At 33.8% G+C, this 22,892-nt stretch overlaps 1 protein-coding gene across 4 annotated transcripts in view; it reads left to right on the top strand.

Annotated features, from left to right (window-relative positions):
* Positions 1-22,892, top strand: part of LOC121424513 (F-BAR domain only protein 2-like) — a 121,198-nt gene that overhangs the window by 79,307 nt on the left and 18,999 nt on the right. For all 4 annotated transcript variants that reach the window (XM_041620227.1, XM_041620226.1, XM_041620228.1 and 1 more), the window contains 3 exons: positions 258-303; positions 6,974-7,068; positions 16,097-16,213. In XM_041620227.1, coding sequence (XP_041476161.1) covers positions 258-303; positions 6,974-7,068; positions 16,097-16,213 — 258 coding nt within the window. The remainder of the gene's footprint in view (positions 1-257; positions 304-6,973; positions 7,069-16,096; positions 16,214-22,892) is intronic.

Here is a 22,892-nt window from a genome sequence, read left to right as displayed (position 1 = left end):
CTTTCTTTAGAAATATAATGTAATTTATGTTAAATTTCATTGTATGTCATGTTTTCTTTGATTCAATGTTGTACAGTAATGATGTAAATAAGAATATACAAATAATTAATTTAAAAAACCTATTCATTTGCTTCACAGTCATAGGGACAGCAAAATATTGCACTTCTAACTGTCCATCAAAGAAGATCCATCTTGAGTATTATTCATAAGAGAGAAAAGCATATTTTCATGAGGTTTTCTTATCTTTTTTTCTTCAGATGGCGATCTACAAGCCAGACGACAAACGGCATTAAATAGAAGCAGGTAGGTCAACTGCAATGTTCACTGCTCTTTGAGAGATTTTTTTTTTTTGTGAACCTAAGCTTAGAAAACCTCTTGCGGTCGTCTTCAATAAACTAGACATACTTTTTAAGATGTAAATGTGATTAATCTGTAATGTTATTTCCGCTCTTCGAGACAGGAGAGTCTTATCGTATTTTGTTCAAAATTGTCAATGTGATGATGTCATGTAAAATAGGTTTGTGTGTGTATCAAAATGGGAGGTCTCGTGTATGGAAAGTCACAATAGTGTACTCAAACCGTTTCTATTTGTAGCTGAATATTAATTATACAGATATTTCTCATGTATCTGTAAACATATATGCAAATACAAACTTACTAAGTATATAATGTTTGCCACAATTTAATGAAAAATGCAACGATATAGTCAAACTTTTCATTAAAAATTGCTCAAATAGTCACTAGAAACAGTAGTCAATAGGTTGACAAAAGCAAATTGTAAAAGAAATGTATCAAGATTTTCATTAGTTCTAATTTTCAGGGAAAACAACCACTTTGTTGAATTAATACTCATCTTTCATGTATATCTTGATATTTGTTGGATTTTTTATCAAATCTTTTGATGAATTATTATATCCATTGTTCTGATTTCATTAAAGCAACTCTATATTAGGGTGTAATTTCCTTTAAGCTGATTTGCCATCTTGTTACATACACGTATACATGTAGTTTCTCCCTATGTCTATTTTTTAGACATCACGTTGAATTGAATTTTTGATGCTCAATTCATATCATCGGTGGGTTGTTCAGCATTATATCTAAAAGTTTAAAAAATTGTGAGGACAACTCCCCCCCCCAAAAAAAAAAACTTTAAGAACTATTGCAACAGTGGCTATCTCATATTGTCCAACAATAGTCTGTCATAACTTATGTTAAGAACTTGTTGTAGGTACATGTAAAAGAAAGTAGGAGAATGAAATGTTTGGAACAAGATGCCTCGTGTGAAAACAGAAAAACCAAAGAAACAGATCAACGAAAGTTTGAGAAAATAATCGAACGAATGATGAGAAAGTTATGAACATTTGAATATTGCAATCACTAATGCTTTGGAGATCCTCACATTGGCAATGCGACAAAGATGTGTGATGTTACTTGTGAACAACTCTCCCCATTACTTTATTATATATTTCACTTTAATAAACTGCCCCTTTTTATCACATCTATCAGTAAATCATGTATTCTTTCTATTGGAGGGCATGTAATACAGATTTTTCAAAGAATACATCATGGATAAAGAGTCTGTGTCACCATAAGAAAAACCAAAAAGAGACATTTGGTGGGTATTTTATAGTCCATCAAAGGGAAAGTTGTTCACATGTGACATCACACATCCTTGTCACATTGCCAATGGGAGGATCTGCATGGCATTGGTGATTGCAATATTCAAATGCTCATAACGTTCTCATTATTATTACGATTTTTCTCAAACTTTCTTTGTTGTTATTCTTTGATTTTTCTGTTTTGACACAAGCCTACTTGTTCCAAAGGTTTTATTCCCCCTTAAGTTATGACTTTATAATTCAGGTTTGTCCAAGCTGTCCTTTAAAATTCTTAAATTGAGATGCGAGGATTCAGCACCCCAGTGACGATATGTTTGTCCTGTGTTTCTCTGTCGATAATTTCAATATTTCTAGTGTTATGTCTTCGTCCTCTACATCACTTCTCTGACTGTATTCTTCGACTCAATCTGTCCCCTTTCTTCTCTGTCGTAGATCTCCAACCTACAACCTGTACTGCAAAAAGTACAATCGGTTGAATAATAACCCATGGTTACCAAGAAGGTGTGGTTACAAATGATTGACAGTCCCCTCACCCCGCCCCCTTCCTCGCCTCCCTTCCAAGCCTGCTGTCAATGTCAGTAGTTGTAGAAGACCCCCCCTTCCCCGATACCTTTTCAAGATACTGTCACACCGATGAAACCGACTCCAGACCATCCGATGGTATGTCATTGGAATAGCTGTGGTCTATCTGGGGTCGGTTTCACAAGTGTGACCATGACATCACCATGCTTTCTCTCCCCTGCTTGTATTGTTCTTGTAGATGTAGTTCAATGCTTGTTATTTTTTAAATGTCTTTGAATGTTGGTTGTAGTGCAGTCTGAGCCAGGTCTCTGGCTGGTCCTTTTCCGTACAAAACCTACGCCCACAAAAACAAAAAGAAGACATGGTGTACTTTTTTTATTGGTTTATTCTTTATTATGAAAATTTTAAGAAGTTTACTGCAGGATTAACTTGTTGGAGATTGGATTATTATGTAACATACGTGTTCCGGAGACACAATCCCATATATGTTTGGACCCTATCTCCAACAGGTCAAAGAATACCAATTAATGGAACAGATTTTTTTTTTTTTTTTATTTCTTCTTTTTGTGGTGAGGAGCAACTTCAAGCTTGTATTTCATTATACTATATTCATAATTTCAGGTATACTTGAAGAAGTCAACCATCTATGAGTTGAATATTCACCAAAGTCAAAGCAATCTTTTTGAAACACCCCCCAGATTATGCAAAACATAATACCTCTATTATAAAAGGAAAATAAACTTCTGGTGTGAGTGAATATAAAGGCAAAAAAGTGATCATGGAATCATGTCAGTGAGACATGGTTTGAAACAGATATTTTTTAACATGGCTTAGACTGCATTATAATCACATTTTAGTTTATTTCTGTTTGTAGTTTGTAGTGAGGGTGTACTAGCTTTCATTTGTTTGGGAGCAGTTCTAGGGGATATATCTTTAATAGAATGGTCCAGTTTTTTTGATGGATGTGATTTGAGATTCTTGTATCAGTTTTTACAAGTGTCTTGACAATGTTAATGCAGTTGATGCGAGAGCCGGGGCTGATCAAAGCCCTCTAGAACTGCTACTAATATTTTGTTTTTAAATCAACCTATATGCATGGAATCATTTATGCATTTTATTTCAGGTATGATGGCAGGCTATTTGTTGCTTTCTTGATTTAAGGAATGACTCTATATATATCATCAGCATTCCAAGTTCATATGTGCAGAATTACAAGCACTTGGAATGAATGTGTAGAAGATGCAAATCCCCTAAAATCCAAAGTGATTTTCAAGTATTGATTTTGAATTAAGTTCGGCTGAAAATTAATTAATTTTGTTTGTAATGTGATCTTATTACATGTATTACTTGTATAAAAAGTAATTTGTTCCATAGTTCAAGTGCAATATGGTACTCAAATCTTAATCTGCATAAATTATGAAAGTGTTAATTGCAGTCGACGGACAAGCTTCACTTCCATGAAATTATAATCACGAGCTTTTTTTTTTCATTTTGTGTCAAAAAATGTTTGATAGAGTTCTAAAAAGGATTTGACAAAATGATTATTTTCTTGGTTAATATGTGTCCGACCTAGAAAATTGGTCAAAATGAACCTAATTATTTGTTAAAATCAACCAGGAATTTGGTTAATTTTGACCATTTTTATCAGTTGATCACATATTAACTAAGAGAACAGTCATTTTGATCAATCCTTTTTTGGAGTGTATCTTTAGCTTTTTAAAAACATAGGATTCTATTATAATGTGGAAAATGCACTAAAATAAATCACAACTATTAGTTTACAAGTGAATTGTTTTATTAAAATACCTTGTCAATCAAATATGAATTGATAGATCATTATTATTTTAACATTGAAGTTTGTCAATAGTTGTAGGAACACTCAAGTATTTTCCTCTAACTTGTTTGTTTTAAACTTATGATATGGTAATTTGAAAAGAGGAGAAGTTCTTTGTTGTGTGTGTGTGTTTATATATTTTACAGGCACTATTAACATGTTTTAGAATGACTTTCTTTATAGAAATCCATAGACTGCTTTGTTGTAATTGTCTTTTCTCTTTATAGTGTTTATGAAATATTCTCTCTCGTGTCAATTAAAAATTAGAATTAATCCTGTCAATTGCACTTACAAATAAGCAGCAAATAGTGTTGGTCTTGGATACTTTCAGCTTTAATAGTTGACGGGAAATCATAATTGCTGACACGATTATTTTTAAAATTTAATTTGACTATCTGGGACACTGAATCTAAATTCACATATATTTACATCGTCCCTCTTGTGGATTTTTTTCCATCAAAATCTCTCTTTTTACCTTTTCTATTTTCTGCCTTTGTGATGTCTATCTAGTTTGGGCATCTCGCCTACTCATTACTCGCGAGTCTATCGTAACTCGTGGTTACGATTCAGGTCCGTTTACTTTATGTCATATACTCTTTGCTGTCTTCACCAAGCCTATTTAGTGCACCAGACACCAGAAATGTTTTAATAATTGGTATCTCAGCACAGCTGTAGTTATTATAGCCCAGTTTTTGTTCGCAGTTGATATTCACCCCAATGAAAGAATGTCTTTGTTCAGTATTATCATGTTTTGTCATCCAGGTTCCCCACAATTACCGTGTTTACACTTAATCGGCTTTTGGTTCAGAACCAAAAGCCGATGCAGAATCAACTTCTGGTTTGCGTTTACACGTTGTTACAGCTCGCGGTTCAGAACCGCGAGCCGATGCAAAAACCTGAAATGATACGCACACCAACAATATACGTCATAATAAAGACAACGCTGGATCAGTGCGCTTACAATTAGTCACAATGGTAAAGTAAATGAAATGCGCACAAATTGCCGATGCAGAATCGGCTGTCTGTTTACACGTAGTAAAAAAGCCGATTCTGCATCGGTTCGCGGTTCAGAACCTACTACTTTGGTGGTGCAAATTGCCGGTTCTGAACCGCAAGCTGATGCAAATTATTCATGTTTACAGGCTATGAAAAATGAAAGCCGATTAAGTGTAAACACGGTAAATATTATGATTAATGGCCCCAATAACATTCAATATTCAGGGGAATAGGAATTTCCACTTTAAGTAAGAAATTACAAGTTTTAAGTTTGTTTTGTGTATTTAGCAAAGTAATTATATCCCAAATATTATATTTTTCCAAAGCATGGAAAGGCATTCACAATTTTTATTACACTGTTATATGATAAAAAGTTTAAAATTATCATTTTAATAAAATTATTATACAAGTATAACTGATGCCTAAAATATGATGAAGTATTTAGTTGTAACCCTTGTCTTGTGAAGTCGATTTGCACTAGCATATTCACTGGAATTCTTGAAAATCACAACATTCACACAACACTCCCTGAGAGCAGTGATATTCCATGGATTTTATTTAAGCTTTTCATCATCCATGATTTTTATTATTATTTGAAAACAAATATTTAAGTTGGCATGTAGGTATTTATATATGCAAGTGAGTTATAATTCTAAGTTTAGAATAACGAAGAGAGTACTGTATGATTTTTAGCATGATGTGTACACAGCAAGTGATGATATGCATGCCCAATATGGAATGTCTTATAGGCTTGAGAACAGTGGTGCTGGAATTTTCTGATCTGATGAAATGATTGAAGGGGCTAGCCATTAAGTGTTAACAACTGTTTACCTCTTTCATCCTTTTTCTGATCAGGATGTGCTAATGATTGTGTGTGTGGAAATCTAAAAATATAAATCTATTTTCGGTATTATTAAGTTTGAATAGGGTAAAAATAATCATAGTTTAAGAAAAACACCTCAACATATTGAGCTAATTTCCGAATCATTTATACGTTTTTATATTATCAATATTATAATTTTGTACAAATTGAACCCCCCATCTATATTTCTTCAGAATGTGACATATCAAAGAAGTAAACTTGAGGGTTTTTTCATTCAATGATAATTATATCAAGGGGTGCAGAATCTTTTCATAGTGTAAAAGTGGAACTTGCAACTATCCTTTAATAATGAATGTTCCTTTATTTGGTGAGGGAATTTAGAAAGATTGTAAATAATATAGGTATCATGCACATTTTGAAATTATTTCCTTTTATTGGGCCATTATTTATATGGTAATGTAGTTAAATATTGGCATGCATTTTATTCTGAGAGCATTTGATGATATGATTTTAAGATAGAAGCACAGTGTTGAAATGAATCTTATTGATGCACGCATGGTGTTATCTTTCTTTGTAAAATGTATGGTTTATCTTTTTATATACATTCTTTAGAAAATGTATTTCATGTGTCAGTGTTAATTTTTTTTTAATGTTTTTTTTTTACAGCACGCTGGTCATTCATGTTTGATTCAAAGTGATTATTATCATTATTTTTGGTAGAGGTTTTATCTTATTCATTATTTTACAAATGACTGGAAAATGATTTTGAGTGGTAAAACAGATTTCTCAATCATTTTTATTTCTATTTGATTAAATTGAAATCTTTGAAAATTAAATTCTTCTTACAAGTATGTAAATAATTATCTCATTGCAAAGCTTATCATTCATCAAAATACGGCAATCAGTCCTAATATGTTAAACCAAGCATATTTTTTGGGTATATCATTTTACTTTATATTCTTTAACTTTATATACCAGTCATTCATAAAATCATGAATAATTTGCAAAACTTTTAAGAATCAGCCCCTTGGTTTGCTAGCTTTTCCTCATTTCAGTGTCATAATAAACCCAGGAAAATTCCGAAAGAGTAAAAAGCCATATTGAAGTCCGATTAGTAAAGCCAGTGTTTTATATTTTTGCAACCTCTTACAATCTTTCAATTGATTTGACTCCTCACAGCAATCAATCCAATTCTGCTGGAAACTTGTTGGACCTGGACCTTGACTTCTCCAGTCCGCCACGTAACCACACCAGCAACGCCACAACACCAGACAGTAAGTACCTACAACAGGTGGTAGCCAATTCTTTTGTGGTATGCGGTGCAGTGTGGTATGATGTGCAATGGGGGATGCCCTTTGGGAAGATTTTCCGTCTTTTGTCCAAAGATGGTGACTAATAGTGGTGTTGGGTCCATGCAACGAGTTGCTATGGCAAGTGGTAGCCAATAGATTTGTGGTGTGCATTGCAGTGTGATATGTTGTGCAATGTGGTATGATGTGCTATGGGACATGCTCTTGGAATCTTGATGTCTTATCGGTGGCAATATTTTCCCATCAATATTGTCTGGAATACGCAAGAGATAATTTCCAAAATAAGAGGTAAAGAATTTCTTTGTGGTATGCTGTGCAAAGTGCTTATGTCATGTGATGAGTTCTTAGAATCCTATTGCTTTCATCGACAAGATGTCTCCCTTTATCCACCAAAGTTAATGACCTTAAATTTTTTAAGTTTACAATTTGAACATAAGAGTTGTTGGGTCAAGAATGTGTGGTACCTTCAACATGTGATAGCCAAGTCTTTTGTGGTAAATGGTCAATTGAGTACATGCTTTATGGAACCTTATTGATGGATCATTGGCAAGATTTTCTATCCTTCAAAGTTGATGTGTCCAGAAATTATCAATAAGTTTAAGCCATTGCTATCAAAGTGGTTTACTGTTTATTTAGGGGAATGCTCCTAGAATCTCTATTGGTTTACTGGTGGCAAGATTTTCCCTCCTTTCCATCAAAATCATTTATTTTGGTATTATTGTGGTAGTGAACAGAGTGTTTTCCAATGAGAGATGATGCAATCAGGTGGTATTTTTAGACAGCAGGAATATTAAGGCGTTATTGTTTTCAGAATTTCTATGGTTAATGTGTGTTATATGTGGCATTAAAATGAGTGTAGTGAGTGATCACCTGGATCAGATAATGGCAGAATGGTGAATAAATGAATACGGATTACGCCACTCCCTCATACAGGTACATTAATCAAGTACATGTATTTGGTTTGAAATGCATGTACATTACTAGTTGAATCACCGTAACATCTTTTGGCCTGCCATTAGTTGATAGTAATCAAGTTTGATTCTTATTCCTTTTCTTAATTTTCTTCTGTGTTGAAATTCCTACGATTGTGGAATGGTTCCATGACATATGCTCTGGCGACAATTGCTCCGATGGAAAATCTTCATGTTAGGCCAAACATAAAACCTAACTTCCAAAACTAAATAAACCATAATCCTAATCTTTATATTATTCTGAACCAAATACTCTATTACAATCCTAACTCTAACCCTATACCTTTAGAGGTATTAAGACTGGAGCAAATGTCGTCAGAGCTAATGTCGTGTCAGCTGTAGAATAGACCTGTAAAGTTGAGTCCTTTCTCTGGGAACTGGATCGCGCATTTAGTTCCTGGAAAAAAAGACAATTCTTGGTTCAACGTGCTTACGTGCATAGACCAATTCGCGCTAGTGGCCTTTTTTCCAGGAACTGCGTGTACGGTATCTCATTCTTAAGATTAGAAAGCGTTAAGAGTAATTTAATCAAAATCACAAACTATCAATGATGAAATATCTTGCTTTTCAGAAAGTTTGAGAATTAGGACAGAAAATAATACACTTGCTGCTCAAAGCACTAAAATAAGCTCAAAACATGATTTGCGTTTTCTCGATAATGCACGTTTTGCGCACATGCGCCCTAAGTCCCTTCTTGTGGGAAGCTGAAGATATTACCCGTAAGTCCCTTCTTGTGGGAAGCTGATGGTATATTCTATCCCACAACATATTAGCACCTTTAATATTGCTGTGCTACATGACATACAAGCAATGAAGCTGGTCATGATGAAGATGTTTGTCCTTCAGTCAGTCATGGAGGAGAGTGGAAAGCTTGACAGAGCTCATTGGAGATGGCTGGAAGTAGATGGCTTAATGGGCTTAGCTGGGCTGTGACTGTAATTAGGGAAGAGATGTGGGGTGGGGTATGTTGATGGTAGTTTGTTAGGGTTTGTGAGGGTGTTTGTATTGGAAGAAATTGAGAAGGAAGCAGGTATAGAAGGGAGAGAGGTAGATAGATAAATAGATTTATAGATGTAGATAGATAGATAGATAGGTAGGTAGGTAAATAGGTGAATAAATAAATATATTTATAGATAGATAGATAGATAGATAAATAGGTGAATAAATATATATATTTATAGATAGATAGAATTAGAAAGAAAGAAAGATAGAAAGAAAGATAGATAGATAGTTTATAGAGATAATTTTTGTGAGAGGGAGGGAGGGAGATACAGAGCTCTGAAAAAATGTTTCTTGTTGGGCAAGCTGTGTTTATTTATTGGTCAAATTTAGATAGACAACTAATATTCATTCATTCATTTATTTATTCATTTTATGTAAAAAAAGGGTAGTCCTTTCAGTGTCCAAAGGCCTGCTTTACAAAAGAGCCCTGTAGACATAGAAAGATTTACAAAATAAATGAAATACAATTAATTTAAAGCAAAATATAATACACAAACAAAATTACATGACATATCGATGCTATTCACATTAAATGAATTGAAACAAAATTAAAAACCTAGATTAAGATCAAAATACAGTTTAAAAGACAAAGAATATCATAGAAATAAAGAAAATTACTTCAAGAACACAGGACTAAAATCAAAGTAAGTAAATTAATAAATAAATTATAAAACTGACAATTTAAAAGACAATGAAAATTATTCATATAAAATGACATAAGATAGCATACAATGAGGAATAAAAAACGAGTAAAATGATATATAGTAGAGTTATGGATTGTAAGCTATATAATAAATGACAAATGAATTAATCTCATGAAGATATGAAGTAAGCAAAATGTTAGGAAAATCCTAGTGCGGTCTACAATCATCTTTTAAAAAAAAAAGAGATGTAAAGTAGATATCAAATTATATTTAAAGGTCAAGTCCACCTCAGAAAAATGTTGATTTGAATCAATAGAGAAAAATCAGACAAGCACAATGCTGAAAATTTCATCAAAAAAGGATGTAAAATAAAAAAGTTATGACATTTCAAAGTTTCGCTTATTTTCAACAAAATAGTTTATGAACGAGCCAGTTACATCCAAATGAGAGAGTCGATGATGTCACTCACTATTTCTTTTGTTTTTTATTGTTTGAATTATACAATATTTCAATTTTTACGAATTTGACGATTAGGACCTCCTTGCCTGAAGCACAAAATGTTAAAATAATGGGATTCCACATGTTCAGGGAAGAATGAAATTCATTTTACATGACAATGATGAGAAAATAGAAATATTTCATATTTCAAACAATAAAATACAAAAGAAATAGTGAGTGATGTCATCAACTCTCTCATATGGATATAACTGGCTCGTTCATATAACTACTTTGTTGAAAATAAGCGAAACTTTAAAATGCTGTAACTTTCTTATTTTACATCTGATTTTGATGAAATTTTGAGTGTTATGCTTGTTGAATTTTTCTCTTCTTATCCAAATCAAGTTTTTGTTGGGATGGACTTGTCCTTTAAAACAAAGATCTAAGGTAGATGTTAAGTTATGTAACCCCCCCAAAAAAAAAAATAAATAGATAAATCAATAAAAATCAAATGAATAATCAATCAATAAATCAATAGAAAATAAAATAAAGTAATTAATTGATTAGAAATAAACAAAATAAGAAATAAAATAAAATGAATAAAAACAATGAGTATTTTTGTTTTGATCCTTGGGGTAAGATTGTTATAATTAAGCTAGATTCATGCATGCTAGTGGGATTGGTTTGGATTTATGATGCTGTTAAATTAAAAGGAGAGAATGAGATTAAGAATGTCACTAAGCCCATTACACGGAGTGATTAATCTTGCTTCACATTTCTGCTGCCAGGTACAAGCAGGTATAAACACTTGAGATTACGAGAGAAAGAGAGGTAGAAAGGAGGGAAGAGACTACAAATTGAATGAGGTGCAGTAGGAAAAGAGAGAGAGACAGAAGGGAATGAGATGGAGAAATGCAGAGAGAGGTGGTTAAAAGGAGAGATGATGAAACAAAGAAGGGAGATTGATGAGATGGGATACAGAGAGAGATTAAATGAGAGAGGAAGAGAGAAGGGGAAGCATGGAGAGAACAGGGAAGAGGTCAACTCTAGGTATCGGGGATATACAGCGCGTCCCAAAAAAAACTATACACTTTTGAAATGGCCACCAAATAAAAAATCTAGCACTTTGGAGTAAAAGACTCACATATATGGAAAGCCAATGAAGTCAACTTTCAAATGACACCAAAAAGTTGGAAAACTATTCATGCTTGAGCGAGCACTGCCCACTGAAACAAAGGGTATGAAAATTAGGGTGGGCTGGAATTAGCCTTCCAATTTATGTCAGTTGTTGAGAGGCAAATCCTTTCGAACTTGCAAAGTTAAGGGCGTTGTGATAAATTAATGATCAACCCTGATCAGTTTTGATAGCTTAAGCAAATTTTATAAGTTATTAAATTGAACATTAATGCATGAGTGAACATAAATTACACTTTTGGGGCAGCATTTCAACTTTATCATTTGGATCTCTTTTGGGGCAGCATTTCAACTTTATCATGGGGATCTCAGCAATGTGTTCATGGGAGTCGGCCAGTCGGGAGAATAGGGGGTGAGATAGGATTTAAGTGGGAGAAGTAGGTTGATGAAATAAGGGTCAACAGAACATTCAGCCCCCTCCCTCCCCTCCGATTGAGAGACTGATGGCTATTCTCATGTACGCGTGAAGTCCTGAGCAGAATGTTGGTTTAATTATGAATTAGGGTATCAACTTTTTCCTATCAATCATTTAATCAACAATTTATCAGTAAATAAACTTATTCAATGTGCAATGTGATCAATCAAACATTCATTTTTCCAATAAATTATTTCATTAATCCATGTTAATCATAATCATTAAATTTTTGGTAATCATTCAAACTGACCATCAGCCACTGGTCACTTGGCAGTTAAGTTTTGAAAAGGCTACAATCCAGGAGGTGAGACAGAGAGAGAGAGAGGGGAGGGGGGGGGCTGGGATATGGAGGTGCAGAGGGGAGGATACATATGAATTTTAATTTGTAAAAGGACAAAAAGAAGAGGAATGCCCTTTTAACCAAGTCTTAGCATATCTCGCCCTCTTGCTTGTAACAGGTACATGTACCATCACATTACTCTGACTCTCACGAACACACTTCTGATGTCCACAAGATGAATATGCTACACTAAAATTACAATTCCTGTTCACTCATGCATTACATTTCAATTGAGTAATTCATGAAATTTGCCTATTGAAACCAAAACTTATCTCACTCATGAATAGCATAACACCCTTAGCTTTGTAAGTTCCAAAGGACTAACCTCTCAAAAAACTGTATGGCTGATTCCTGCCCAGCCTAGCCAAGCTTAGTCTCTCAGGAGGAGAGAAGTGGGGGAGGGGGTAGAGATGGAGGGAGGGGTTGCTAAATGTTCTGTTGACCTTTATCCCATCAACTTACTTCACCTACCTAAGTCATATTACCCCCCCCCCCCCTCTTCTCCTGACTGTCATGAACACATTGTTGAGATCCACATGATCCACATGATAAAGCTGCACTAAAAATTGCAATTAATGATCACTCAAGCATTAAATTTCAATTTAATAACGTATGAAATTTTCACAAACAACAAACTGATCACATCTGATCTTTAATTCACCACATAACCTTCAACTTTGCAAGTACCAAACAAAAAATCTGAAAGAAATTGGAATGCTAATTCCAGCCCACCCTAATTTGCATACCCTTTGTTTCAGTGGGCAGTGCTCGCTCAAGCATGAATAATTTTCCAACTTTTTGGTGTCATTTGAAAGTTGACTTTATTGGCTTTCCATATCTATAAGTCTTTTCCCCCAAAGTTCTACATTTTTTATGTGGCAGCCATTTCAAAAGTGTATAGTTTTTTTTGGGACGCGCTGTATAATGAGAAGCAGTGATTTTTAAAGGTAAACAATGACAGAAAGAGAGAGAGAGAAGGTAGGGATTCCTTTTATTTTAAGGCTAACAAAAAGACTTTTATCATGTACATGTAGAAAATGGCTCATTTGTGATGTGTTTTAGGCTTTCATGTTGACTCTATGTGGCATCCCTGAAAGTAACGATGAAGGTGAGAGATGGCGAGAAGGAGAGCTAATGAGGAAGGCGAGAAAGGGGAGGAGTAAATAAAAACTCATTAAGAGTATTATCACAATGCAACGGAAGCAAGTCAGGGAGAATATTAACTAATGGGCCAAAGTCTTACATGAAATTAGTTCTGCCTCAAGGCTTATACATGAAATAAATATCTTTCCTCCCATACCCTGCCGTGTTATTTCAGGTTTGGCTATTATTAATATAAAAAAAAATAATGCCATAAAGAAGTACATGTACTTGATGGGTTCTGAAAAAGTATCGGAAATAGTGTTTGGAAATGTAATTTATAGTTTAGAATTTTTTTGTGCACTTTTCCCATTAAAGAAATGTTGATATTACAAATGTTTTCTGTTGTACCATGAGATTCATACAATGACTGTGAATTAAAATGCCTTGAATAGATTATAGTCACAGTACATCAAGGAAGGATGAAATGGAAAGAGCGGAGTCAGCAGGCAAATTTGATGAAAAAAGAACACCTTTGTTAGACATTTTACTCTTGTCTGCCAAAAGGTATAGAATTTCATCCAAGGTTGAACATTCTGTACCTGTCTTATATTCAAGAGCAATAAGTGGTATTCTAGTAAGAGTCCCTCTTTACTGTTTTCTGTGTAAGGATAATTTCTGTGGCATAGAAATCATTTGCACCAAAGGTTTGGGGTATTCGTACTGATTAAAGATTACAACACTTCAGTCTCCATCAAATATGATTTAAGTGCTTTCATAATAACCACTTCTCGCTTCTCCGTATTGTGAAAAATATATCTGACTTCAGCTGGATGCAAGAATAGGTTTGACTCGTCGCATGCACTCGTGGACATGTATATCGTGTATAAATTAGTGAGCTTGAAGCTGACAGGAATTAAAAACCAAGACATGTCGTTAAGAAACGGAGTGAGTGGAACATTGGTAATTGAGACAATAGGGTCAACACATTCTCATCTAAATGTACACCAGAATCGAGTTGTGAGTAAAAATATATACATGTATATTTCTGTGTGCTGCAGTCTGAATTTTTAGTGTGTTGGTGAACATATGTGAATATCCTCAAGGTGTTTTATGGCAGTGTCTTTTCTGAAGTGTTGTTGCAAGGTGTTTTGAAAAAAGGAAAATGCTCTTATGTGAATTTCTTATTAAGTTATGTGCTATCATATTTGATTATATTAGGCTGACGACCATGCCCATTAGAGGGTCACATAGCATCTGTGTAGTATTTTTCCACTACTATTTGAAGAAGTACAGGGCTTGATCATTAGGGAAGCCATATGGAAAGAAATTCCATCTGTTTTTCTATTTTTTGTGCAGTGAAAGTTATAGGTTGATTATGCATCCATTTCACAAGCCAAGTATTTGGAATATTCTCTCTATTAACATCCGTTTATTTAGTTTGGTATAATTATTTAAAAACAAATTAAAAACATGTTTAATTTCTCTATGATCATTACCCTATTTGAAATAAGCACTATAGGAGTGTAGAAATACTCTTGTTATGTTTCTGCAATGTTTGGCATTTAACTATTGAAAAGCACAAGGCCTATACAGTGTGTCCCAGAAAAAAGAAAAACCGGGTCCCCATGTTTTTCTTCTTCAAATGCAAATAAATTATATTTCATTTACATAATCATATAATTCAACTATTCCTCTCTATTTTGATACCTACATTGTAACAAGACGAACACTTCACGCATTAATGAGAAAGACGAGTTTGAAATTTTAATGTGAAAATCAGGTTGCGCAGTAAAATGGGACAAGATTGGTTCGAGATGCGACGATCATGCTTATTCAACAATTGGCCCATTAGCATTTCCTTTGTATTCTTTATTAAGATTCTCTCACTGATCCCTGAAATGAGAATGGATTCAGATTCACACGTCAGTTCCTGTGCAATTGTTTCTGATATGCCTCAATATTTATTCTTTGTAATCTGCCATGCATGAACGATTAGCTTTGCTGTTGGTTTTTAAATTCGAGATGAGATTCCACTCTTGCCATGAGTATCAAATTTATAGTAAAAAACATATTCAATAATTGTGAAATCTATCTCTGAAAATGGGTGTCCTTTTTTGTGGGATGCACTGTATAACTTCCATAATGCATGTAGATGCTATTTGATGATGTATAGGTTAGTTTTGGGGTGGATTGATGGGGTAAGGGGTGGGTAGACATGATCCAATATATTTTTTTCTTTACATTTTTTTAAATCTTTCATTGAAAATACATTTCTCATTGTGCGATTTCAGATGGATGATTTGCAGTGTATGATTTTGATGCAGATTAACCCTTTCATCCCCTAACACATTGCTTTTGATTTATCAGTCATTGGATACTCTAGTATAGATAATGATGCCATTATCACTGTGTCCCGCTTCTCCAAGACTTATCTACTTTAGGTAGAGGAAGAGTTATCCTTCCATATTTATAAGCCATTTGTAAATTTTTGTTTTTTAAGTCCCCCAAAATGTTTTGACAATATTACAGTTGCCCTCCAGAAATTTTGAAAACTAATATTTTTACTGAAAATTTTTCACGAAATTCACCAAAAGTATGCAAGAAATCCTTCAATTCTACTTTGTAAAAGGTAAAAGTGCCCCAATGACAAGCTTGGTTGGTTTACTCTCTTGCTTTCGAGGTTTTTTTTGAAAATTTTTATGCGTGCTGCCCACCCCCCCCCCCCTCCCAGCAAAAAGTTTTTGCGTATGGCCATGTGTTGGTATACAGTGGTAATGGCATCACTCATAGAGGGCAAACATTGTTTTGTTCCTTAAAACTTGCCTGTATATATTTGAAGTTTGAAGGTTTACTAATGCATGTTTGATCTTTGACCTCTAACCTTTAACCCCCTCCCCAACATCAGGCGCCTTGAGTCCTGACCTTTTCAGCAGCAGTTTCGGCGGAGACTCCTTCACGAGTCCCAGCCCGCAGACTCCGGTCGCCTCCTCGGGCAAAGATACAGCCCGCCCTCACTCGGCATGTAAGAAACCATCCAATCATAAACAGTATGGTGTGTTTTGGTGCAGCAATATAGGGAGTTACATCACTGCTCAATACCTTGGGTAGTAAAGGATGAGGAACGAGTCGTGTTTACTTTTGAGAAAATTATCTCATTTCTTCTCAGATAAAACATTTAACTAAAATGTGTTTATTTACTGAAATGATCCATTCCTTAATATCATGATATAGAAAATAACAATTTATCTCTTTTTTGGCACTCAACAATGAAATGCATTCAGGCCGTTTGGTCAGGTGTGATAAATAGTGATAAAAATATATAGAGAGTCTACTTACAAAGATTCTTTCCTTTTCCCTCTGTCTGAAGAAGTCTTTATAGGGCTTTGATTTAAAGTATAGTACATGTACTCCCTTTCTTTCATTTCGGGAAGGGGAAAATTTTGTTTCATGGGTTATCTTTATAGCAATAATTCATATGAAAAAATGTAATTCAAAGTTATATCTTCCATGCATCCTATGTTGAATTAATGTTTACACCAAAATAGATCATGTCACTTTATCATATCTGCTATTTGAGATGATGACTTTTTCCTCATTTTAGAGTTAATGAATGATCTTAGGATCACAGAGTTGATGAGAGACTACTTTATATTGCTGCACCGAATCTAGTTTATAACTCACAATGCATTACTAATACTAGCCTGATTTCAAGACAGCATAATTACAATTCGTGAAAAAAAAAACATTTTGTAGTGAGTCTGCAATGTAAAAACTATCCCTGCTCCTGTCAAAAATGAATATTGAAGGAGACATATTAATTATATTCTGGTGTTTGTCACACTCAGAATCAAAGTCTATTTACAGAAAAACAAAATTTTCTGCCTTGAAGCTAGGTTAGATGACTGCCTTGCATACATGTAACTGTACACATCCATCTGTCTTATAATAGTTTCATCACAGAATCACTATTTAATCAAAATACATGTAGCATGGTTGATATTGATTGTTTCATTTTGTTTGCAAGCTGCTTCACCCATTTTGATTAATCTGCCAATTTATTGTATTATATTTGATCGATTTTGCATCATCCCTAACCAGGGTGACCAGACGTCCTGGATCTCAAGGGACAGTCCCGTATTTCACCAATATGCTTTTCACACTGCTTTTCCTTAACCCCATACCGTCCTTAACCCCGGACTATCCTTAACCCCATACTATCTTTATGTTGATTCATACTGTCTTTCTTAACCACATACTATCTGCTCAGCCGCGGTTAATGCCTTAACCCCGGACTATCTCTCAGCTCATGAATATTGATGATTTTACTAACAGAGCGTTATTAACGTGCAATTCGACTCCTGTGATTGGCTAATGCTTAGCCCCACTTTCCTTGGCCCTGTTTCGTTTTAACACTACATCTCTTTGCACTGCAATTGTGGTGCTAAGCCGGCTAACCCTGCTTTTTTGCAGGGCCAGATAGTACCATACTATTTACCGTGCTAGCCCACTTTGCTAAAACGTAGTGTGAAAACGAAGTGGGCTAAGCTTGGTGAAGTGGGAAATTGGTGGGGCTAAGACCCCCCTTAGCCCCACCAATTTCCCGGGGTTAAGGGAAAAAAGTGCAGTGTGAAAAGCATACAATTTGTCCTACGTCCCCTGTGACCCTGCTTGGGAGGCTGTTTTGTCCCGTATTTCATGGTTTTGAAAACATTTATGTGAGAATATTCAATCTTTACATTTTTTTTCTCATATGCATGGTAGGAATAAAAGGAACAAAGGGGATTTATGATATTGTTTTTATTTACGATATGCCAAAATTTATCACAAAATTTGATCATTGTATTGAAAACGTCAAATAAGAAATTTTCCTTTGTACGTCATATATAGTCCCATGAATACATTTGGCTTATTATGCCACTGATCTGACCTCAAAATGTCCCGTATTTCCACTCTGCAAATCTGGTCACCCTGCCCCTAATGCCTAGAGTAATTTCATGCTAAAATATTTTTTTTTCTCTAGAAACTTAGTAAAAACAGAATAATCAGAAAGATTTATCCTAGATTTTCACACAAAATCTTTTCAACATTATTTCTGTTTGAAATCACCTGTCATCATATTGTTATTTCTAATTGTCTGAATGTTAATATTCATTGTCCATCATGTACTTCCTGCCACACTATGGCTTAGATAGTTAGATGGTGCTGGAAAATGGGAATCCACATTTTAAGTTTTGTATCGATATTGTGTGAACATTTTGTAAACCATGCATCTGTAAGTTTGTATTTTGTGTTTGTGTTTTTAGAAATATATGAGGAAAAAAATCCTAGCCTTTTTGTGTAAAGTGCTGTGACTGCTGTCTTTGATGTCATTCTATAAGTAGCTGCTTAATTTCTAAAATATGTTGCTTGTTGACTTTGAATTGTTTTCCCATAATTGTTTTTGTTTTATGATAATGAAAGTTGATATTAATTGCAATTGTTTTGTGTGTATCTTCTGTTTATATATTTTCAAGATGTGGTAAATTTCTTTTCTTAAAGCAAATCACAATATTCAATCAACTTCTTTTTCACAGCATTTGTATTCCATTTATTGTTTGCAATTTCATTTCATGTCCCTGCAGTAATAAATCTTGTAGTATTTTATTCACTATATTGACTTTTGAAGTTTGAAAAGATGCAAAGTACATCAGTCATCCTTGTAGTGTGGAAACAAGACATTTATTAATTTGAGAAAATATCTATCATTTGATTACTATGTACTTGTAATTCTTGAATGGTACAAAACTAGAATAGTTATATCTTAGTCTCTTGTGTATTGAGAATGCATGATGAAAATTGACGTGTAAGATTTCTTTTGAGTGTATGCAAAATCTATTGTCTATGCTATCATCATTATCTCCTCCCCTTTTCCCTTCTCCTGCCTTCTTCTTTCTCTCCTCTTCTTCCTCTTCTTTCTCCTCCTCTTCTTCTACTTCTCCTCTGCTTCTTATCCTCTTCTTCTCTTCTTCTTTTAAGTCATTAATCTTAAAATCGGCCTATTTGCAGAAAATGTCATCCACGAAAGAATTTCCTTCCTTTTCACTTACAAGTAGATAGCAATCATTTTCAGCATTACAATATTTGTATTCAAATGAATGCAGATTGATATTGGTCATGTTTTACGCCTGTCTGAATCTGTGTGCCATTGTTCTTATTTCTCATAAGGCATTTTCAGATATTCTCGCGATATCGTACCTCGGCCGCGATCACACACGTCAAGTAAGGAACACCGTGTAATTACATGTAGTTTGATTCTATATACTCATAATAATCTTAATTGTAGATGGATGCATGTTGCGCGGATTCAATATATATACTTCCTATATTACTTGGGACTATCTACATGTTTTTCCGTTTACCAGTAATACAAAATGTAATATCCATGTTGATTCTTTATTTTTCATGTGAAAATTCATTGAAGTGACCTTTTCAAATGGAAATCATGCTTTTGCTCTGTATGTATTTTCTATGAGGCCTTTCTCATTACGCTTTCTAAAATTAGTTTACTGGAAACGGATTCAGGAAACCAGTTTGGAAGACCTCTTTGCTAGCGTTCCCACTTGATCACATGAAAGTGGTCTTCAAATCACTTCACATAAAGCGATCTTGTTGCTATGGAAATGCCCTCAGTGGGGGGACACTTTTCGCATGAAATTCTAAACCGCAGCGTAGGCATTCTACACCTGTCGTGTGGAGTAGCCCGCTCAAAATGTGCGAAGATCGCTTCCCAAAGAACGGTTGTGTCCTCACTTCCGCTAAAACCAGTTTAACGAGGCAAAGCGATCTTCAAAACTACATCGTGTGGTGGTTTTCCAAACTGGTTTGGAAGATTGCTTCCAAGACTGCTTCGACTGTTCTCACTGGGCGTTAAAACTAGTTTCCAGTAAACTAGTTTTAGGAACGTAGTGAGAACAGTGTCTGTGACAACATAGAATTTTCAGGTTTTATCAAGTTTGAAATGGAATGGCCGGTTTTCAGAAATAGAAAAGACCACTTTTGGAACGGAAAATCACTTTACTGTATCATGGATTGTATGCAGTAGCCTGTAGTGATTATGATTTCATATAGTGTTCCATTTATCTTGATCAACATATTCAATTTGTATTTAGTTTTATCCTTCTCTCTATATTTTGTATTGGTACTCAGTGGGTCTTGCATATTTAGGTTGAATGTATACTCTATTATGTTAATGAGCTGACTAACATCTTAACATATCTGCTCTTTATTTTTTCTTCCAATTATGGTACTTGTTTTTCATTTATTTGTGTATATTTCATTTCTTACACCCATAATGGCTGGATCAATATTACACAGGTTCATGCAAGTAAAATAACAATAGATTTACAATAATCATATGATAATATAAAGAATAGGAAGGGTAGAAGAGGGAACAGATCCATGGATATGATAAAGCAGAAAACAGAGATAAAAGAAAAAGGGTACAAAGAGAACAGAAGAGAAAGGAAAGGAAAATGTAAGAAGAAAAACCCTTTAAAAATAAATATGATAAATTTAGTAGAAATATAATATATTTGAAGTTTTTTGTCTTATTGTTGGTTTTGTATACATCTTCATGACGCTCACTAGATCATTTATGTGTAGCTAAATTGAAATTAGAAATTAATCCATTATATAATTGAATTCCATTTTGATTTGAATCAGAAAATTAGTTAATAAATCATTTTGAGAAATCTGCTGTGATTTGACATGTCAGTTGAAAATAATAGGATTGTATGATTGAATGTTTGGGCAAATTCTTTAAAAAAAAAAGATTTGTAAGTTACATTTATTTTTAGATAAATTTTGTATAAGTTTTGGAACTGAAGTTGCTACCCTGGGTAAATATACTGTTATTATTATTATTCATCTAACACAATTACATTATGCATTGAAATAATCCATAGCAAATTTAATACGATACCAGGGAAATTATTCTCTGGATTGGAAAAATGCCCCCAACTTATATAGAGATATTCATTTAGCAGAAATCTCCCCCTCAGTATTAAATATATACATTCTTGATTAATTATCAAAAGTAATCTCAATCTCTTTATCATTGAAAAAGTGATTTCACTATCATTGCAGTGAGATTAATCAAGAATATTAAATATGTATGTTTTGCCACTACAGAAGTTGCATTTATTATCTAAAATTCCCTGTTACAATTTCTTTATCATGTCATTGTTTCAGGACTAACAGTTTTGGTTCCTTCTTATTGTAGAATATATTGATAATTTAGATTTCTATGAGTTTTCCCCATCTATTTATTGTGTTGCAAGCCAGTTCATTGATTTTCATATAAATTTGCAATCATGTTAATACAGGTATACATTACTGACAGGGATGATATTTTTCAGTTATTAGCTTTGAGTATCAATTACGTAGTGTATTTCAATATTTTCAATGGTTTATTTCATGTATCATATTCACGTAGGTTAATACATGTAGGTGAAGACATTAAAAAAAGGGGGGGTAAACAATCAAGTGAGTCTCTTAGTGCGTGTGTTCCTGGTTTTAGGCCAAAAATATGATTTTTGATATGCATTAGTTCAAAACACAGTTGGATACTTTCTCAAAAAGGTGTGTTTAGAATCACTTTGTCTAAAAAGAAGAAGCTTAAGCTCAACATAAATTTAAATAACATCATTATAAATGCGGTTTTGGTTTGATTGAGTTCCAACAGAACAGCACAATACTATTTTTGTTACAGCTTTATAAAGCTCTTTGTATATGCAATGTATAATTTAGTGTTCCTTTTTGGGTATGCAATGTATAATTTAGTGTGCTGTGAATTGATCAATTTTGTTACTCTTTACTGTATTTGCTTCTTTTTTTATATATCTTTGTTAGTATTTTCATCATCCAGTAATCTGAATAATATGTACCACTTCTTCCTTTTAGCCAGATATTTAATTCATAAGTATGTGTGAGGATTTTAAGTTTCATTATTTAAAGTCAATTTGTTATTTGAATCTAAATTTTTGTTGGATTGCCATGAGATCAAGCAGCCATAGAGAACAAGCTTTTATATTGTGTGTAAAGGTAAAGTCCAATCCAGAAAAATGTTGATTTGGATAATTAGAGAAAAATCAAACAAGCATGATGCTGAAAATTTCATCAAAATCGGATGTAAAATAAAAAAGTTATGGCATTTTAAAGTTTCGCTTATTTTTCAAAAAACAGTGATACGCACAACTCAGTGTCATTCAAATTAGTCGACAATGTCCATCACTCACTATTTCTTTTGTGTTTTATTGTTTGAATTACACAGTATTTCATTTTTTACAGATTTGACAATAAGGACCAAGTTGACTGAACCATATAATAGTAAACAATGCTAATTCCACATGTCCAGGGAGGAATTAATCGTTGTTTCACTTGACAATGAGGGGAAATTAGAATATTTAATATAAACAATACAAAAGAAATAGTGAGCGGGTGACGTCATCAGTCTCCTCATTTGTATACCGACCAGGATGTGCATATCTAATTGTGAAATTAAGCAAAACTTTCAAATGTCATGACTGTTCTTTTACATCCGATTTTGATGAAATTTTCAGTGTCTTGCTTGTCGTTTTTTTTTTTCTTTTTATTCAAATCTTCGTTTTGTTGGGGTGGACTTATCCTTTAAGACTGCAAAACGTTTTCTGGAGCAACAGTAC

Source organism: Lytechinus variegatus, chromosome 11 (assembly GCF_018143015.1).
Source record: "Lytechinus variegatus isolate NC3 chromosome 11, Lvar_3.0, whole genome shotgun sequence".
NCBI lineage: Eukaryota > Metazoa > Echinodermata > Echinoidea > Temnopleuroida > Toxopneustidae > Lytechinus > Lytechinus variegatus.
The sequence above is the reverse complement of the archived record's forward strand: the minus strand, read 5'-3'. Positions and strand labels throughout refer to the sequence as shown.